Raw genomic sequence first — 21,898 nt, forward strand, 5'->3', positions numbered from 1 at the left:
TGCAATAACCTTCAATTTTCAGTTTGTCATGATAGATCTTTGCTGGTTTCCTGATCAGCATACCGTTAAGCAGCATATGTTCACTCCAATGCTGATAAATCCACTCTTTCAATACACATTCAAGATCTTCACTTCTCACTTTATGGAGTGTTTTTCTAGTTTTGAACTGAATTGACTTTATTACTTAAATCCTTCATATACATGAGGAGTAAAAATCCTCACATCACATCTCCGTCTAAATGTGCAATGTACAATTTATAATCAATAGTGTGTACAACAATGTAACATAGAAATACAGTTGTATAGGCATGAATTAATCAGTCTGATGGCTTGGTGGAAGAAGCTGCCCCAGAGCCTGTTGGTAGCAGCTGGACAGCTTGTGGTTGGGATGACTCGGGTCCTCAATGATCCTTCGGGCCCTTTTTACACACCAATCTTTGTAAATGTCCTGAATACCGTAAATTCCGGTGTATAAGCAGAGAACTTGGCCCTAAATATTGGTCCTAAAATTAGGGGGTCGGCTTACACAGAGGGTGTCAACTTTGGAAAAATGAATACACGGAAGACAGGTTGTATTTATCGGCTGTTTTTGAGTCAAGTTCATTCCACTGTCGACGCATGAATTCTTTGAATGGTTTGTTTAAACTCACATCTAGTGGCTGGAGCACAGACATCAAACCACCGGGGATGACCGCAATGTCCGTATTTTCAGCTTTCAGTGCTGCTTTTGTCTCACCTGACAAGTGCGCTTTGAACATGTCCCAGACAAGTGGCGACTTTTCCTTCCCAAAACCTTCGGGATGTTGACGCCTCACCTCTTTAACCCGCTTCGTCCATCCAGCAGTGTTTTTGGACGTAAACAACAACACCCTGTGGGAATTTTCTGAGCAACCTTTGTTTTTTGTCTCAACACAAGATCACGTCTATTCATAAATCGGGTGCACCAACTTTGCGTACCTTTGAAAGTTTCACTGCCCTCACGGTGTTTTTCGTCCCATTTCAACACTTGAACTCGAGTCATTTCTCTGGTAACAATGTATCCAGACGATCGCTGGCGATTCACCCACTCTAAAACTTTTTCTTCCCGTTCTGGCCACCGGCATGTTTTCCCGAAGTTTGCACATTTTGTCTTTGCCATTTCCCTCAGGGATGGGGGGGACGAATGAACAAGGGAGTCGCGTAGGGAGCCATCCCTGCGGAATGCGGGGGGGGGGGGGAGGGAAAGATGTGCTTAGTGGTGGGATCCCGTTGGAGGTGGCGGAAGTTACAGAGAATAATATGTTGGACCCAGAGGCTTTTTGTTGGATTTGTGGAACAATCTATGTTCCGTGCCTATTTTGGTATCTGTCCCCCACTTTTCCTTCGCTACATCGACGACTGCATTGGCGCTGCTTCCTGCACGCATGCAGAGCTCGTTAACTTCATTAACTTTGCCTCCAACTTTCACCCTGCCCTCAAGTTTACCTGGTCCATTTCCGACACCTCCCTCCCCTTTCTAGATCTTTCTGTCTCTGTCTCTGGAGACAGCTTATCCACTGATGTCTACGATAAGCCTACTGACTCTCACAGCTATCTGGACTATTCCTCTTCTCACCCTGTCTCTTGCAACAACGCCATCCCCTTCTCGCAATTCCTCCGTCTCTGCCGCATCTGCTCTCAGGATGAGGCTTTTCATTCTAGGACGAGGGAGATGTCTTCCTTTTTTAAAGAAAGGGGCTTCCCTTCCTCCACTATCAACTCTGCTCTCAAACGCATCTCCCCCATTTCACGTACATCTGCTCTCACTTCATCCTCCCGCCACCCCACTAGGAATAGGGTTCGCCTGGTCCTCACCTACCACCCCACCAGCCTCCGGGTCCAACATATTATTCTCCGTAACTTCCGCCACCTCCAACGGGATCCCACCACTAAGCACATCTTTCCCTCTCCCCCCCTGCATTCCGCAGGGATCGCTCCCTACGCAACTCCCTTGACCCCCCCATCCCTCCCCACTGATCTCCCTCCTGGCACTTATCCGTGTAAGCAGAACAAGTGCTACACATGCCCTCTCATTTCCTCCCTTACCACCATTCAGGGCCCCAAACAGTCCTTCCAGATGAGGCGACACTTCACCTGCGAGTCGGCTGGGGTGATATACTGCGTCCGGTGCTCCCGATGTGGCCTTTTATATATTGGCGAGACCCGACGCAGACTGGGAGACCGCTTTGCTGAACACCTATGCTCTGTCCGCCAGAGAAAGCAGGATCTCCCAGTGGCCACACATTTTAATTCCACATCCCATTCCCATTCTGACATGTCTTTCCACGGCCTCCTCTACTGTAAAGATGAAGCCACACTCAGGTTGGAGGAACAACACCTTATATTCCGTCTGGGTAGCCTCCAACCTGATGGCATGAACATCGACTTCTCTAACTTCCGCTAAGGCCCCACCTCCCCCTCGTACCCCATCTGTTACTTATTTTTATACACACATTCTTTCTCTCACTCTCCTTTTTCTCCCTCTGTCCCTCTGAATATACCCCTTGCCCATCCTCTGGGCCCCCCCCCCTTGTCTTTCTTCCCGGACCTCCTGTCCCATGATCCTCTCGTATCCCTTTTGCCTATCACCTGTCCAGCTCTTGGCTCCATCCCTCCCCCTCCTGTCTTCTCCTATCATTTTGGATCTCCCCCCCCCCTCCAACTTTCAAATCCCTTACTCACTCTTCCTTCAGTTAGTCCTGATGAAGGGTCTCGGCCTGAAACATTGACTGCACCTCTTCCTAGAGACGCTGCCTGGCCTGCTGCATTCACCAGCAACTTTGATGTGTGTTGCTACAACGTGTAGGCCTGTTTTCTTAGCAGGTACTGGTTCACAAAATTTCCACGTTCTGGATTCGGCAAAGCTGAGTACCAGCATGTGAGATCTTGTGATCTTTTCTGGTTAGATCAAAAACCTTTACAAAAGGGGTCAGCTTATACAAAGATAACATGAAAAAGTCACTTTTTTAACCTTGAAAATGGGGGCTCGGCTTATACTTCGGAATATACAGTAGTAGGAAGTTCATATCTACAGATGCGCTGGGCTGTCCGCACCACTCTCTGCAGGGTCCTGCAATTGAGGGAAGTACAGTTCCCATACCAGGCAGTGATGCGGCCAGTCAGAATGCTCTCAATTGTGCCCCTGTAGGAAGATCTTAGGATTTGGGGGCCCATACCAAACTCCTTCAACCATCTGAGGTGAAAGAGGCGTGGTTGTGCCTTTTTTTAAAATCACACAGCCAGTATGTACAGATCAGATGAGATCCTCGGTGATGTTTATGCTGAGGAAATTCAAGCTGTTCACCCTCTCAACCCAGAACCATTCATGTCAATAGGGGTTAGCCTGCCTCCATTCCTCCAGTAGTCCACTACCAGTTCCTTTGTTTTTGCGACATTGAGGGAGAGGTTGTTTTCTTGACACCACTGTGTCAGGGTGATGACTTCTTCTCTGTAGGCTGCCTCATTATTCAGTGTAGAATCATCAGCAAATGTAATTAGCAGATTGGAGCTGTAGGTGGTGACACAATCATGGGCATACAGAGAGTAAATGAGGGGGCTTAGGACACAGCCCTGAGGGGCACCTGTGTTGAGGGTCAGAGGTGCAGAGGTGAGGAAGCCCACTCTTGCCACCTGCCAGCAATCTGACAGCAAGTCCAGGATCCAGCTACGTATGGCAGGGTGAAGGCCGAGGTCTCTGAGCTTCTTGTCAAGCCTGGAGGGAATTATGGTGTTGAATGCTGAACTGTAGTCCGGAACAGCATTCACACATAAGCATCCTTCTGCTCCAGATGTGCAAGGACAGTATGTAGAGCTGTGGCTATTGCATCATCTGTCGATTGGTTGTGTTAGGCGAATTGTAGGGGATCCTGTGTGGGTGGAAGCACGCTGCAGATGTAGTCCTTGACCAGCCTCTCGAAGCATTTGCTAATATTGAGATGAGTGTGACAGGATGCCAGTCGGTCAGACATGTTACCTTGGTCTCTTTAGGTACACTTTTCATTAAGTTCTATTCACTACATATGTGAGGTCACTTCTCAGAACTGTCTGGTTGTGCAGAGACTTGTGCATCGCCTGGGAATCTTCCCAGAGCGCCTTGTGGAATTTTCCATTAGTGACATCATGTCAGTGCAGTGCTCAAAGTTTCAGATTTTGGAGCTTTATGGATTTCAGAATTTTGGATAAGGGGTACTCAACCTGTATTAGAAAAACAATTAGGGAATGGGAAGAATTTTCAGCGTTTGCTCAATCAGACCTTCTCTAGGGTGCTAATTCCTGACCTTAGGAATTAAATATGGAACCTTCTGACTCAGCTATAAAAATATCACCAACAGAGCAACAGCCAATGCTCACTTTTCCAATAAAATACTTCATGAGATAATTAATCTAACTATGACAATCATACCGTGAAGTTCAAAGTGTTTGTAACTAATGCATTTAGAAACATAGAAAACCTACAGCACAATACAGGCCCTTTGGCACACGATGCTGTGTCGAACATGCTCTTACTTTAGAAATTACCTACGGTTACCCATAGCCCTCTATTTTTCTAAGCTCCATGTACATATCCAGGAGTCTTAAAGACCCTATCGTAACAGCCTCCACCACCGTCACCAGCAGCCAATTTCACGTACTCACCACCCTCTGCGTAAAAAACTTACTCCTGAAATCTCCTCTGTACCTATCTCCAAGTACCTAAAAACTGTGCCCTCTCATGTTAGCCATTTCAGCCCCGGGAAAAAGCCTCCTACGATCAATGCTTCTCATCATCTTATACTCCTCTATCAGGTCATCTCTCATTCTCCATCGCTCCAAGGAAAAAAAAGCCAAGTTCACTCAACCGATTCTCATAGGGCATGCTCCCCAATCCAGGCAACATCCTTGTAAATCTCCTCTGCACCCTTCCTATGGTTTCCACATCCTTCCCGTAGTGAGGTGACCAGAACAGAGCACAGTATTCCAAGAGGGGTCTGACCAGGGTCCTATAAAGCTGTAACATTACTTCTCGGCTCCTAAACTCAATAACATGGTTGATGAAGGCCAATGCACCGTATGCCTTCTTAATTACACAGTCAACCTGCGCAGCAGTTTTGAGTAACCTATGGACTCGGACCACAAGATCCCTCTGAGACTCCACACTGCCAAGAGTCTTACCATTAATACTATATTCTACCATCATATTTGACCTACCAAAACGAACCATCTCATACTTAACTGGCTTGAACTCCATCTGCCACTTCTCAGCCCAGTTTTGCATCCTATCGATGTCCTGCTGTAACCTCTGACAGCCCTCCACACTATCCACAACATCCCCAACCTTTGTGTCATCAGCAAATTTACAAACCGATCCTCCCACTTCCTCATCCAGATCATTTATAAAAATCACAAAGAGAAAGAGTCCCAGCACAGACCCCTGAGGCACACCACTGGTCACCAACCTCCATGCAGAATATGACCCATCTACAACCACTCTTTGCCTTCTGTGGGCAAGCCAGTTCTGGATCCACAAAGCAGGGTCCCCTTGGATCCCATGCCTCTTTACTTTCTCAATAAGCCTTGCATGGGGTAACTTATCAAGTGCCTTGCTGAAATCCATATACACTACATCTACTGCTCTACCATCATCAATGTGTTTAGTCACATCCTCAAAAAAATTCAATCAGGCTCGTGAGGCACAACCTGCCTTTGACAAAGCCATGCTGACTATTGCTAATCATATTATGCTTCTCCAAATGTTCATAAATCCTGCCTCTCAGGATCTCCTCCATCAACTTACCAACCACTGAAGTAAGACTCACTGGTCTATAATCTCCTGGGCTATCTCTACTCCCTTTCTTGAATAAGGGAACAGCATCCACAACCCTCCAATCCTCCGGAACCTCTCTCGTCTTTCTTGATGATGCAAAGATCATTGCCAGAGGATCAGCAATCTCCTCCCTCGCCTCCCACAGTAGCCTGGGGTATATCTCGTCCGGTCCCGGCGACTTATACAGCTTGATGCTTTCCAAAAACTCCAGCACATCCTTTCCTAATGTCTATATGCTCAAGCTTTTCAGTCTGCTGTAAGTCATCCCTACAATCGCCAAGATCCTTTTCTGTAGTGAACACTGAAGCAAAGTATTCATTAAGTACCTCCGCTATCTCCTCCGGTTCTATACACACATTTCCACTGTCACACTTGACTGGTCCTATTCTCTCACATCTTATCCTCTTGCTTGTCACATACTTGTAGAATGCCTTGAGGTTTTCCTTAATTCTGCTCACCAAGGCCTTCTCATGGCCCCTTCTGGCTCTCCTAATTTCATTCTTAAGCTCCTTCTTGCTAGCCTTATAATCTTCTCGATCTCTATCATTACCTAGCTCTTTTGAACCTTTCATAATCTTTTTTTTCCTTCTTGTCTAGGTTTCCAACAGCCTTTGTACAACACGGTTGCTGTACCCTACCACCCTTTCCCTGTCTCATTGGAACGTACCTATGCAGAACGTCACGCATTTGCTACATCTCTGCCGTACGTTTCTGCCATACATTTCCCGGAGAACATCTGTTCCCTATTTATGCTTCCAAGTTTCCGCCTGATAGCTTCATATTTCCTCTAACTCCAATTAAACGCTTTCCTAACTTGTCTGTTCCTATCCCTCTCCAATGCTATGGTAAAGGAGATAGAATTATTATCACTATATCCAAAATGCTTTCCCACTGAAAGACCTGACACCTGACCAGGTTCATTTCCCAATACCAAATTAAGTATAGCCTCTCCTCTTGTAGGTTTATCTACATATTGTGTCAGGAAACTTTCCTGAACACACCTAACAAACTCCACCCCATCTAAAGCCCTGGCTCTAGGAAGTTGCCAATCATTATTTGGGAAATTAAAATCTCCCACCACAATGACCCTGTTATTATTGCACCTTTCCAGAATCTGTCTCCCTATCTATCTCAAACCATCAGAATGAGTGTGTCCCTCCTCTATCACCTGCCTATCTTCCCTTTCGCACGGTCTCCAAGTTTTCTCTATTTGTAAGCCAACCTCCCTTTCCTCCATCTCTTCAGTTCGGTTCCTACCCCCCCACCACCCCAGCAATTCTCATTTAAACGCTCCCCAGAAGCCTTAGCAAACCTCCCTGCCAGGATATTGGTCCCCCTCAGATTCAAGTGCAACCCGTCCTTTTTTTAAACAGGTCACACCTGCCCCAGAAGAGGTTCCAATTACCCAGAAATCTGAATCCCTGCCCCAATTCCTCAGCCACGCATTTATCCTCTGCCTCATTCTATTCCTATACTCACTGTCACGTGGCACAGGCATTAATCCCGCGATTACTACCTTTGAGGTCCTGCTTCTCAACTTCCTTCCAAACTCCCTGTAGTCTGCTTTCAGGACCTCCTCCCTTTTCCTACCTATGTCATAGTCATACTTTATTGATCCCGGGGGAAATTGGTTTTTGTTACAGTTGCACCATAAATAATTAAATAGTAATAAAACCATAAATAATTAAATAGCAATATGTAAATTATGCCAGGAAATAAGTCCAGGACCAGCCTATTGGCTCAGGGTGTCTGATCCTCCAAGGGAGGAGTTGTAAAGTTTGATGGCCACAGGTAGGAATGACTTCCTATGATCTCTGTGTTGCATCTCCGTGGAATGAGTCTGGCTGAATGTACTCCTGTGCCCAACGTGGATGGGAGACATTGTCCAAGATGGCATGCAACTTGGACAGCATCCTCTTTTCAGACACCACCGTCACAGAGTCCAGTTCCATCCCCACAACATCACTGGCCTTACGAATGAGTTTGTACCAACATGTACCACAACCTCTGGCTGTTCTCCTTCCCACTTCAAAATATTGTGGACGAACTTAATATAAGTATTTTAACTTGTAATTCACTGAACATAGCAAAAGCAGTAGTCAGTCATTCAAATTAAAGTACTGGAGCAGTTGATTTTAAAATAAATGAACATATGTCAGAATTTGATCCCTCTAATTTAGGTAAGGCAATAAGGTTTTGCAGTTGCCAGTTGTTAGCATTTTAATTAATATCAACCTTTACTTTCTCAGTTCATACTGTCAGCACGGCAGCAGTAAAGTCGGTCGATCAACCTCTGAGTAGAATTTAATAATTATTTAATTCAAAGATTCCAGTAATCAGAAATAAACTGGGTGGATGACACAAAGTGCCTAAAAGGAATACAGGCAAGTTGAGTAAATAGGGAAGTGATAGCAGGTGGAGTTTGAAATGGAAAAATATAAGGCTTTTCACTTTGATACAAAGTGCAGGAGGACACAGTACTATTACAATATTAAAATATGATAGACATGGGTTTGCAGATAGACCTTTGTACGACGGCTCATGAAAAGTAGAAAATGAACAGACAGGTATAAGAGAAAGTCATCATTGAGTGGATGTCATTTTCCATCATGGACAATTATCCATTAGTTAATGACATCTTTGGTCAATTACGATTTCAAACTAAATATCTTCAAAGCATTACCATGCTGAATTATTCAGTATTCTATGTTTTAGGAAAACTGCAACTGATACTACTCCTGCCCTTATAAACAGAAACTGTTTTCACAGAATATAAACACCAGCACTGTTATGATACTTTTAAATCTTAATAAATCCATTGTAAAGGAAGTCTTTAATTCCATTCCTATTCCAAAACCTATTTTCTGCATCTGCTGTTGAAATTAACTAATCTACACTGGACAGGAGAAAATCTACAGATGCTGGAAATCCAGAGCAACACACACAAAATGCCGGAGGAAATCAGCAGGCCTGCCCCAAACAAGTTCCCAATGATCCAGAAATCTGAATCACTGCCACCTGCTCCAATCCCTCAGCCACACATTTACCCTCCGCCTCACTCTATTCCTATCCTCACTGTCACGTGGCACAGGCAGTAATCCCAAGATTACTAACTTTGAGGTCCTGCTTCTCAGCTTCTTTCCTAACTCCCTGTAGTCTGTTTTCAGGACCTCCTCCCTTTTCCTACCCCTGTTGTTGGTATCAATATGTACCACGACCTCTGGCTGTTCACCTTCCCAGTTCAGGATATCATGGATGCGATCAGAAACATCCCAGACCCTGGCACCTGGGAGGCAAACTACCATCCGTGTTTCTTACCTGCGTCTGCAGAATCACCCGTCTGACCCCCTAACTATAGAGTTCCCTATCACTGCTGCCATCCTCTTCCTTTCCCTACCTTTCTGAGCCACAGGGCCAGACTTTGCGCCAGAGGCATCCCCCAGGTAGGCTGTTACCCACCAACAGTACTCAAACAGGAGTATTTATTGTTAGTAGCTGACTCTTGCCCTTCCAACTCCTGACTGTTACCCACTTATCTATCTCCTGAGGCCCCCGTGTGACTACTTGCCTATTGTTCCTCTCCGTCACCTCCTCACTTTCCCTGACCAGATGAAGGTCATCAAACTGCATCTCCAATTCCCTAACCCAGTCCCTAAGGACCTGCAGCTTGACACACCTGGCGCAAATGTGGCCGTCTGGGAGGCTGGGAGTGTTCCCGGACATCCCACATCTGACACCCAGTACAGAACACCAGCCTCACAGATATACTTCCTATTCCTCACAAGTAGCTTACCTCACCTCAACCCATTAACGCCAAAGCCCCCCACTCCGTCTCCCTCTGCCCCGTCGCCCGCTCCTGACACCTGCTCTATAAAAATGTCTTCTTTTAAATCTTCCCCTCTGGTCTAACTCGATTTGAAATTAAAATAAATCCAATGTACATCAAACTGTGTGCTTTACTTGTCATATTCAGTTATTTTACAAGATTTCCAGTTTCAGTGGTTAATTTTCATACACAGTGGAACATAGAGCAGTACAGCACAGGAACAGACCATTGAGGCCAATGTGCCAGCTAAAAAGTAAATCAAAAACCCCCGTAAACTCCTCCCTCCTACCCTTAGGCCCATATCCTTTCATCTCCCTCACACTCACATACCTATCTAAAAGCCTCTAGTGTACTTGCCTCCACCACCATACCAGGCAGCGCATTCCCGACATGCACCACTCTGAGTAAAAAATTTTACCCTTCACATCCCTTTTGAACCTACCCCCTCTCACCTTCAAGAGGAGCATAACCTTGTCGTGCTTTGGAGGCTTGTATGCCTCAACAACCCGGAGAGCCATCTTATCTTGGCCTGAGTCAGGGCTTTATGCTTTGGCTCTTGGTAAGGTCACCCATGCCAAACAGGTCAAAGGGTAGAAGCCAGACTAAGAGTAGTCTACCTGTCCTGCAGGTTCGGGGGTTCAACTCAGGGCTAACAACCCTGACTGGTAAAACAACACTGTTACAGAAACAACAATGAAGAATCCTTCTACATCTGAGCGCGACACTATTCCTGAGTCTCCACCCAGGACTTGTGTGACTGGCAATAGTGAAAACTGAGAGGAAGCTACTGACATGACGAAGGAAGTCCTTAACACTGCCAGAGATGGAGGACCTTCATTGGTGCCCTAATCGTTAATGGTGTAGCAGTCGGTGAACAATCTTAAATACGTGCCCTCTGGTAGTGTACATATAGATGAAAGCTATAGATATAATTATATATACAGTATAGATAGATCATACCTCTTGTAATCTTTATGGATTCTACATAATTGTGCTTAAATCCTGCTGGATTACAGCTCTCCCACAAACTAAAAAACTTCATCCTGGTTTCATTCAGCTTCTCATTCAGCTGACCTTGTACATCTTCTATACAGTTATCCATCGATCTGCAGAATTTAAAATATGTCACACTTACTAAGCAGCAGGTATTAAGTACTTTAAGATGCACAAGCTATGTCACTGGATCACTTTCATCACATTGCAATAACTGGTATCATTAATAATATAAACTTTAAAGATGTTAAAACGGTGATTTTGAATGTGAAAGCAGTTTTTAAGTGTAGGATTAAATACGTCACAATGAACAGTTAATTATTTTTTAGCTTTAGTTAACAGAGATGGTTTCCATCCAAGATAGTAGAAAGATGAGCAATCACACTTGGGTCAAACAGAATTGTTGTTTAACAGATATGCTGTATGGAATAAATGGAGCTGACAAGAGAAGGTACAGTAAAACTGAATATTCGGCACACTTGGAACCTTAGTGATCCGAGACTAGAAGATCTTTTGGAACTAATAGCTGTTACATCTGATCCTCTTTTTAAAATATCACACAACAGTATAATAAAAATTCCAAGGATCCAATTGTATTTTAAAAGGGAACGGGTTTGGGTAGAGAACCAGGTTACCAGATGCCAGAACATCAGCATTTCCAAACAACCCTCACTATTGGAGTGTTAGGAACACCCAAAATGCTGGAGGACCTCAGCAGGCCATGCAGCACCTATGGAAAAGAGTACAGTCGACCTTCAGTCAGCTGAAGGATCTCTGTCCAAAATGTCGACTGTACTGTTTTCCCTAGATACTGCCTGGCCTGCTGTGTTCCTCCAGCATTTTGTGTGTGTTGCTTGGATTCCAGCATCTACTGACTTTCTCTTATTTGTTATTGGAGTGTTACTCCACTTGCAGCTAAAATCAGCACCACATACAGATCAATTTCCGTTGGCATGAAAATAAAACTACAGTTATATAACTGAACAAATTTAGTAAAACACTATCCCACTTTCCCTGCACCTTAACCTCGCCTGCCTACCCCTCTCACCCCCTCTCTACCCTGCACCCAAGTGCAACTCTCTCACCCCCTCATAACCACACCTAACAGCACCCCTCTATTCCACACCGAGCACCCCTCTCACCCCCTCTATCCCACACCCACAGCACCCCTCTCACCCCCTCTATCCCACACCCACAGCACCCCTCTCACCCCCTCTATCCCACACCCACAGCACCCCTCTCACCCCCTCTATCCCACACCCACAGCACCCCTCTCACTCCCTCTATCCCACACCCACAGCACCCCTCTCACCCCCTCTATCCCACACCCACAGCACCCCTCACCCCCTCTATCCCACACCCACAGCACCCCTCTCACCCCCTCTATCCCACACCCATAAACCCCTCTCATCCCCTCTATCCCACACCCATAAACCCCTCTCATCCCCTCTATCCCACACCCAAGAGCACCCCTCACCCCCTCTATCCCACACCCACAGCACCCCCTCACCCCCTATCCCCACACCCAAGAGCACCCCTCTCACCCCCTCTATCCCCACACCCACAGCACCCCCACCCCCTCTATCCCACACCCACAGCACCCCTCTCACCCCCTCTATCCCACACCCATAAACCCCTCTCATCCCCTCTATCCCACACCCATAAACCCCTCTCATCCCCTCTATCCCACACCCAAGAGCACCCCTCACCCCCTCTATCCCACACCCACAGCACCCCCTCACCCCCTATCCCCACACCCAAGAGCACCCCTCTCACCCCCTCTATCCCCACACCCACAGCACCCCCTCACCCCCTCTATCCCACACCCACAGCACCCCTCTCACTCCCTCTATCCCACACCCACAGCACCCCTCTCACCCCCTCTATCCCACACCCACAGCACCCCTCTCACTCCCTCTATCCCACACCCACAGCACCCCTCTCACCCCCTCTATCCCACACCCACAGCACCCCTCACCCCCTCTATCCCACACCCACAGCACCCCTCTCACCCCCTCTATCCCACACCCAAGAGCACCCCTCTCACCCCCTCTATCCCCACACCCATAAACCCCTCTCATCCCCTCTATCCCCACACCCATAAACCCCTCTCATCCCCTCTATCCCACACCCAAGAGCACCCCTCACCCCCTCTATCCCACACCCACAGCACCCCCTCACCCCCTATCCCCACACCCAAGAGCACCCCTCTCACCCCCTCTATCCCACACCCACAGCACCCCTCTCACTCCCTCTATCCCACACCCACAGCACCCCTCTCACCCCCTCTATCCCACACCCACAGCACCCCTCACCCCCTCTATCCCACACCCACAGCACCCCTCTCACCCCCTCTATCCCACACCCAAGAGCACCCCTCTCACCCCCTCTATCCCCACACCCATAAACCCCTCTCATCCCCTCTATCCCACACCCAAGAGCACCCCTCACCCCCTCTATCCCACACCCACAGCACCCCCTCACCCCCTATCCCCACACCCAAGAGCACCCCTCTCACCCCCTCTATCCCCACACCCACAGCACCCCCTCACCCCCTATCCCCACACCCATAAACCCCTCTCACTCCCTCTATCCCACACCCACAGCACCCCTCTCACCCCCTCACCCCCTATCCCCACACCCATAAACCCCTCTCACTCCCTTATCCCACACCCACAGCACCCCTCTCACCCCCTCTATCCCACACCCACAGCACCCCTCACCCCCTCTATCCCACACCCACAGCACCCCTCTCACCCCCTCTATCCCACACCCAAGAGCACCCCTCTCACCCCCTCTATCCCCACACCCATGAACCCCTCTCATCCCCTCTATCCCACACCCACAGCACCCCTCACCCCCTCTATCCCACACCCACAGCACCCCCTCACCCCCTATCCCCACACCCATAAACCCCTCTCACTCCCTTATCCCACACCCACAGCACCCCTCTCACCCCCTCTATCCCACACCCATAAACTCCTTTCACCCCCTCTACTCCACACCCATAAACCTCTCTCACCCCTCTATCCCACACCCAGAGCACTTCTCTCACCCCCCTCTACCCCACACCCGTACACCCCTCTCCTCTACCCCATAACCTACGGTCCCACCCCCCCCCCACTCCTGCCCTTCTCCACCTTGCACCCTACGGACACCCTCCCGCCCTCTCCATCACGCACCCTACGGCCCCCTCTAGCCCGTGCCCGGCACCCCCTCTCCCGCCGCAGCTCGTCCCCTCCCACCCACTCTCGATCCCGTTTACCCGGTACTTTACCCTCGCCCTCTTTCCCGCCGCTTTTCAAATTTCTCCGACCGACCGCCGGGGAGGCTCCACCTCTCGGGGGAAGAACCGCCTTTTCGTCAAAATACTGTGAAGGTTTCGTCCGCCTGGGGAACCGACCCGCGTTTGAAGTCAATTCACATCGAACGCATCAGGAATTCGTCGCTGCCGTCGGGAATTTTGAGCAGTTTTGCGCCGATCACGCTGACGTGATTTCCGTCGGGCGGCGACATGAGCCGGAAGGAGGGCGGGAGGCGCGGAGCCCGGAGCCGAGGCGGGTACACTGAGCAGCCGGCGTCTGGGGCCGCGCACGGTAAATACATTTTATCACCAAAGTACATAAATGTCAGCATATACAGCCCTGAGATTCATTTTCCTGTGGGCATACTTAACAGATCTATATAATAGTACCTGTAACAGGATCAATGAAAGTTCAACCAGAATGCAGAAGACAACAAACTGCAAATGCAAATATAAATAAATAGCAATAAATAACAAGAACATGAGAAAAAGTCCTTAAAGTGAGATCATTGGTTGTGGGAACACCTCAATGGATGGGCAAGGGAGCGTGGTTAACGCCTTTTGTTCAAGAACCTGATGGTTGAGGTTACCACACTGTCCTTGAACCTGATGGTGTGAGTCCAGAGGCACTTGAACCTTCTACCTGACGGCAGCAGCGAGAAGAGCATGGCCTGGGTGGCTACACTCATTTGAGGACTCTGTTATATAGTTATTTCATGCTCATTATTTATATCTGCAATTGCACGGTTTGTTTACAGTTCCTGATGTTTACAGTTATTCTATAGATTTGCTAAGTATGCCTGCAGAAAAAGAATCTCGGGGTTGTATGTGGTGACATTTAGTACTCTGATAATCAATTTTACTTTGAACTTTGCTGCTTCCGTATGACAACGTGGGGCTGTACTAAGTAGGTGGGGGAAGGTTGTAGGACTTGGGGCTACAGCTGGCCACACTGGATAAGGCGGTGGGAGCAGCGTGAGGAGTTCGTTTAATTGTCATTCAACCATACATAAATACAGCGTGACTCCGGGGCCAAGGTGCAACACACAGCACATATAAGATGGCAGTAAAATAGTCACACAGAAAATATACGGAAAATTATGGAGTGCTGCCAGTGCGTGCGAAACATCCAGGGAATGCAACAATCAATCTGCGGGACTAGCTGAACGGGAGGGAAGGAATTATCGATGTTGGGTCGACTCGCCTAACGTTTGTGAGGGGGATGGAATTGTCGATGTTTCGGATCGAAATCCTGTATTAGAAACGCAGGCACTTCCTTCCACTAATACTGCTCGACCCGCTGAGTTTCTCCAGCAGACTGGACATAAACAAGAAACCGCAGATGCTGTAAGTCTCGATTTTTCTGAGGCTTTCAAGGCATTCTCGTAAAAATGTTCCATACTCCTTGATAAGTGGACAGTGAGTAATTGCTACTTACAGAAAATAAGTTGACTACTCACCCTCTGCATGCCACCTTGGCTGAACAGAGAAGAGCACTTTCAGTATTAGACAACTGCGCTGCTCCAAAGAACTCTACCTGAGATCATTTTTACTCTCGGCCGTTAGGCTCTATGAGTCAACAGATAGCCGGGGAAGTGATGACCCTCTCCTGTGAGGCTGTTTGTGGTAATATATTTTTTTATTCTTTCTATTTCCCTTATAATATTTATATCTGGTCACTTGTAATGCTACCGTGACGTTGTAATTTCCTTTGGAATCAATAAAGTATCTATCTACCTACTACTACTACTTTAATAGTATAGTCCACTTTGGTTCTCCGGTATACATTAAGTCTGTCAGGACTGCAGGTAATAGTAGCTTGCATTTTACACAATAAGTCTCTTCCACATAAGTTTGCAGGCACATGATCCTGGTCTCCTATGCTAACGTCCATCGAGTCTGATTTCGGGGCATTAATAGACTGTCCTCTGGGAAGGACAGAATGCAATTCGAAACATAGACCGTTTCCAATACTAATTGTAGGTCCAATAGGAGAATTAAGCCATTCAGGCCATCGAGTCTGCGCCACTATCCCATCATGTCTGATCCCGGATCCACTCAACCCCATATATCTGCCTTCCCGACATATCCTTTGAAGCCCTGACTGATCAGGAAACGATCGACTTCCGCCTTAAATATATCCACGGACTTGGCCTCCATTGCAGTCTGTGGCAGAACATTCCCCAGATTTACTACTCTTAACTAAAAAAAAATCCTCCTTACCTCTGTTCTAAAGGGTCGCCCCTCAACTTTGAGGCTATGCCCTCTAGTTCTGAATACCCCCACCATTGGAAACATCCTCTCCACATCCACCCTATCTAGTTCTTTCAACATTCGGTAGGTTTCAACAAGATCCTCACTTATTCTTCTAAATTCCAGTGAGTACAGGCCCAAAACTGCCAAACGCTCCTCATATGTTAACTCCTACATTCCCAGAACCTCCAATGACAACACATCCTTTCCGAGATAAAGGCTCAGAATTATCTCGTTTTTATATTCTATTCCCCTTGAAATAAATGACAACATTGCATTTGCCTTCTTTACCAAAGACTCAACCTGTAAATTAACATTCTGGGAGTCTTGCACAAGAAATTGAATTGAATTAAATTTACTTTATTATTTACATCCTTCATATACATGAGTAAAAATCTTTACGTTGCATCTCCCATCTAAATGTGCACTGTGCAATTTATAATAAATATTATGTACAAGATAGTCAATATAATATAGAAACACAGTTGTGTCAGCATGAATTAAGCAGTCTGATGGCCTGGTGGAAGGAGTTGTCCTGGAGCTTGTTGATCCTGGCTTTTATGATGCAGTACCGTTTCCCGGATGGTAGCAGCTGGAACAGTTGGTGGTTGAGGTGACTCGAGTCCCCAATCATCTTTCGGGCCCTTTTTACACACCTGTCTTTGTAAATGTCCTGAATTGTGGATAGTCCACATCTACAGATGTGTTGGGCTGTCCGCACCACTCTCTGCAGAGTCCTGCGATTGAAGGAAATACAGTTCCCATACCAGGCAATGATGCAGCCAGTCAGGATGCTCTCAATTGTACCCCTATAGAAAGTTCTTAGGGTTTGGGGGCCCAAACCAAACTTCCTCAACCGTCTGAGGTGAAAGAGGCGCTGTTGAGCCTTTCTCGCACACAGCTGGTGTGTACAGACCACGTACATACCAAGATTATGCCAAGGAACTGGGGTTGAGAAGCTGTTCACCCTTTCAACCCCAGATCCATTCATGTCAATAGGGGCTAGCCTGTTTCCATTCCTCAAGTAGTCCACAACCAACTCCTTTGATTTTTCCACATTGTTTTCTTGACACTGCTTCTTCTTTGTTGGCTACCTCATTATTATTTGAGATTAGGCTAATTGATGTAGTATTGTCAGCAAATTTAAATTAGCACATTGGAGCTGTTGAAGGTCAGAGGTGAGGGAGCCCACTCTTACCACCAGGGTCCAGTTACACATGGCAGGGTGAAGGCCGAGGTCTCTGAGCTTCTTGTCGAGCCTGGAGGAAATTATGGTGTTGAATTATGGCGTCCCAAGTCCCCTTGCACCTCTGATGTTTGAACTTTCTCCCCGCTTAGATAATAGTCCGCAATATTGTTCCTTTTACCAAAATGCATTATCATACATTTCCCATCACTGTACTGAATTCCATCTGCCTCTTTTTTGCCCATTCTTCCAATTTGTCTTAAGTCCTATTGCAATCACAATACTTCCTCAGCACTACCTATCCCTTCACCTATCTTTGTATCATCTGCAAACTTTACCACAAAGCTAGCAATTCCATTATCCAAATCACTGACAATGTGAAAAGTAATGGTGGCAATGTTGACCGAGGAACACTAGTCACTGGCAGCCACCAGAGAAGGCCCCTTTAATTCCCACTCGCTACCTCTTGCCTGTCAGCCATGCCTCTATCCATGCCAGTATCTTTCCTGTAACACCATATGATTTTATCTTGTTAAGCAGCCTCGTGTATGGCATCTCATCAAATGCCTTCTGAAAATCCAAGTAAATGACATCCACTGCCTCTCCTTTGTCCACCCTGCTTGTTACTTCCTTGAAGAACAGATTCGTCATGCAAGATTTCCCTTTACGGAAACCATACTGACTTTGACTTATTTTAACGTGTCTCCAAGTACGTCGAAATCTCATCCTTAATAATAAGACTCCAACACTTTTCCTACCACTGAGGTTAGGCTAACTGGCCTGTAATTTCCTTTCTTTTGCCTTCCACCCTTCTTAAAGAGTGGAGTGACATTATGCAATCCTCCGGGACCAAGAAGAATCAAGTGATTCTTGGAAGACCATGACCAGTGCATCTGTTATCTCTTCAGCAACCTCTCGCAGGACTCTGAGATGTAGTCCATGTGGTCCACATCACCTGTCCACTTCAAGATCTTTCAGTTTACCTCACCCTTTTCCTTTGTAATAGCAGTGGCACACAGTCCTGCTCCGAAACCCATGGACCTCTAGCCCACTACTAGTGTCTTCCACAGTAGACTGATGCAATGTACCCATTAAGTTCATCTGCCATTTCTTTGTCCCCCATTACTACCTCACCAGCATCATTTTCCAGTGGTCCATTATCAAGTCTCACCTCTCTTTTACTCTTATATAACTGAAAAACTTTTGGTATCCCACTTTATATTATCAGCTAGTTTGCCCTCATTTCAGCTTTTCCCTTATAACTTTTTTAATTAACTTTTGCTGGATTATAAAAGCTTCCCACTCACTTTTGCTACCTTGTATGCCCTTTCCTTGGCTTTTATGCAGTCCTTACATTCCATTGTCAGCCACAGTTGCCTACTCCTGCCATTTGAGAATTTCTTCTTCCGTGGGACATATCTATCCTGTGCCTTGTGAACTATTCCCAGAAACTTCAGCCATCTCTGCTTTGCCCTCATCCCCACCAGTATTGTCCTCCAATCCACCAGCACAATGTTTAGACTGCTTTGTTGGCAGTCCTGATCGATTTTCTGTACCATCTTCTACAGACCCACTTCCACCTCACTGTCTCTCTATAAGCGTAAGACCAATTAACCCTTTTTTTTTTAGGAAAGGCAGCATGTAATGCACCATACATAGTTTTATAAAAATCTTCATTTGGCATGGTGTTTCTTCGTGTTCCTAAAAGCCCTGAAATATAGAAGTTTGCAGGACAGGAAACAAATTCAATAGGTTGCATCTATGTCAGTTAAAAATTAGAGCTTTTGTTAATCCCTCTTCCTAGCTCAGTCCATTGCTCTGTGGGTTAAGTCTCTTCAAGTGTTCATCCGCATACACTAATTTTGGAACCCAGTCATCTTTCTGCTAACACACACACAAAATGCTGGTGGAATGCAGCAGGCCAGGCAGCATCTATAGGAAAAAGTACAGTCTCGACCCGAAACATCGACTGTACTTCCTCCTGTAGATGCTGCCTGGCCTGCTGCATTCCACCAGCATTTTGTGTGTGTGTATGTGTGTTGCTTGAATTTCTAGCATCTGCAGATTTCCTCCTGTTTGCATCTTTCTGCTAATCTGTTAAGGATGTCTTCTGTTTATACTACCAGGCATCTCAGGGCAGTTGAGGGTATCAGCAAGTAAATGTGGTGAAGGTGACCAACATATTCTGGTGCCCTTTCATATAACAAAGCTATAATTTCTCAAAATTATAAAACTTCAACAGGACCAAAGCCTAAAGAACACCACACTTTAACTTCCCAAGTTTCTGGCACAAGAACACAGCTCTAAAGCAATGTAAGAGACATACAAAATAAAGAGTTTCATAGATTGTGTTTCAGCAAGGTATTCTTTATTTTGGAATAAACATCTATATAAAGAATTGATTGTTTCACTTTACCACATTAAATAGCCATTTATACACAAAGCATTAAAACGATTCATGCTGCACACATTTAACATCAAATCATAGACATTTTGTACTATTCTATTAGATTCACTATCACAAGAACTAGAGGTCATAGGTTTAAAGTTAATTTATTAAAGTATGTATATTAGACACAACCTAGAGATTTATCCTCTTACAGGCAGCCACAAAACAAACACAATATTAAAAAAGCCAAACAAACAAGACCATCAAAGGGGACCATGAAAGGGGAAATATTTAAGTGCAACTTAGGGGGAAGCTTCATCACTCAGAGGTGGTGCAAGTGTGGAACAAGCTACCAGTGGAAGTGCAGAACTCCAACATTGTAACATTTAAGTTTGGATAAGTACATTGATTGGAGGGGTATGGAAGGCTATGGTCAAGATGCTAGGAAGTCTAACAGTTTGACATAGACTAGATAGATAAAGAGGCCTTGTTTCTGTACTGTGGTGCTCTATGACTATTTCCTTTTTCCAAAACTTGCAACTAATTTTTCAGGTGTGATATTTTACTGATTATTCCAGTCATGTTTCATTTTCTAACTTTTTTGCATGGTTATTTATGGTATCAGTAGAAACCATTTAAAAGATTCCACCATTGTTTGTCTTCAACATGCATTGCAATGATCTAGAACTTTTAGAATATTTAACTTTAAAAAATACAGAATTTGATATGTTGCAACATTCCCTCTAATTATATTTATTTGCACAGTTGCACTAAACAAACATTGCTCTGAGCAAACGTTTACACGGCCTGAAACTGGCAAGCACTAACTTTTATTTTGTAGGTGCCACTGGGTTGATTATCAATGAGCTGACTGCCATTCTGTGTTTATTGTTACAATCTGTAACAGCATTATAACTTGAAATATATTGTAACTCTAAAAAGTTTCCAAGGTTGTGGTACATTTATTATTTAGAAAATATATGGATTAAACACATAATTACAGTGCATTTCACTGTTATATTAGTATAATTTCAAAATATACACTATACAAAAAGTGAAAGGGTTAAGCTTATAGACATTAACAATAAATTCCCCAGCTTGATATATACTTGACCTAGCAGAGTGTCAATGCTTAAGACCCAAGTTAAGAGTCTATACAAAATTAATTCATCCATAGTTGCCACACTGCATATGGTGTTTTGGCTTTTATTAGTCAGGATGTTGTGTTCAAGAGACACGAGGTAATGCTTCAGCTCTACAACCCTAGTTAGGGCACAGATGGAGCATTATGTTCAGTTCTGGTCAGCTCATTATAGAAAGGATGTCAAAAACTTTCAAAAGGTGCAGAAATTTATTTAGGTGCTTCCTGGATTAGAGAGCATATCTTATGAGGATATGTTGAGCCAGCTAGTTATTCACTTTGGAGTGAAGGAGGAAGGGAGGTGATTTGATAGAGGTATACAATATTGAGAAATATAGATAAAGTGTACTGCCAGAGACTTTCTCCAGGGCAGAAATTACTAATACGAGAGGACATAACTTTAAGAAAGTATGGGATATACATTTTTTACATACAGGAAGTGGTAGGCACATGGAATGCACTGCCATGGGTGGTGGTAGAGGCAGACACATTAGGGACATTTAACAAACTCTTAGATAAGCACATGGCTGATAGAAAAATGGATGGCTATGAGGGAAGGAAGGTTTAGATTGACTTTGAAGTAGGTTAAAAGTGCAGGACAATAGGATGGGCAGAAGATCCTGGACTGTGCTGTAATGTTCTAATTCATACAATATCAAGTAAATTATTTTAATTTCATATAATGTCTAACTCAGAACAAAACACTGTCATTACAGAACAGTGAAAATAGAACACATCATGCTGGATCAAAGTCAACAGCAGACAATTTTATATAAATCACTTTCTTGTAAAATAGCTTTAAAATATAAGAAAGCAATTTAAAACTAATTCATATCAAAATATGAAAAATATTGTATACCTTCAAGGTAACAAAATCATAGGCTTGTAGTCTGAAAAACCATGTGAAAATATACCTACACAAAAGGACTTCCAGGGCAGATCTCACCGAAGAATATTGACTGGCCAAACATCTGTAAGATACAGA

At 45.4% G+C, this 21,898-nt stretch overlaps 1 protein-coding gene across 7 annotated transcripts in view; it reads right to left on the minus strand.

The window, feature by feature from the left end:
• The window catches only part of spc25 (SPC25 component of NDC80 kinetochore complex), a 35,725-nt gene that overhangs the window by 7,616 nt on the left and 6,211 nt on the right, over positions 1-21,898 (minus strand). For 5 of the 7 annotated variants that reach the window (XM_072262073.1, XM_072262075.1, XM_072262072.1 and 2 more), the window contains 2 exons: positions 21,832-21,884; positions 10,608-10,753 (listed from right to left, as the gene is read on the minus strand). In XM_072262073.1, coding sequence (XP_072118174.1) covers positions 10,608-10,753; positions 21,832-21,884 — 199 coding nt within the window. Of the gene's footprint in view, positions 1-10,607; positions 10,754-13,905; positions 14,137-21,831; positions 21,885-21,898 lie in introns of those variants that run through there. The other 2 variants (XM_072262076.1, XM_072262077.1) reach the window with 2 other exon arrangements.

Source organism: Mobula birostris, chromosome 6, assembly GCF_030028105.1.
Source record: "Mobula birostris isolate sMobBir1 chromosome 6, sMobBir1.hap1, whole genome shotgun sequence".
Lineage (NCBI taxonomy): Eukaryota > Metazoa > Chordata > Chondrichthyes > Myliobatiformes > Myliobatidae > Mobula > Mobula birostris.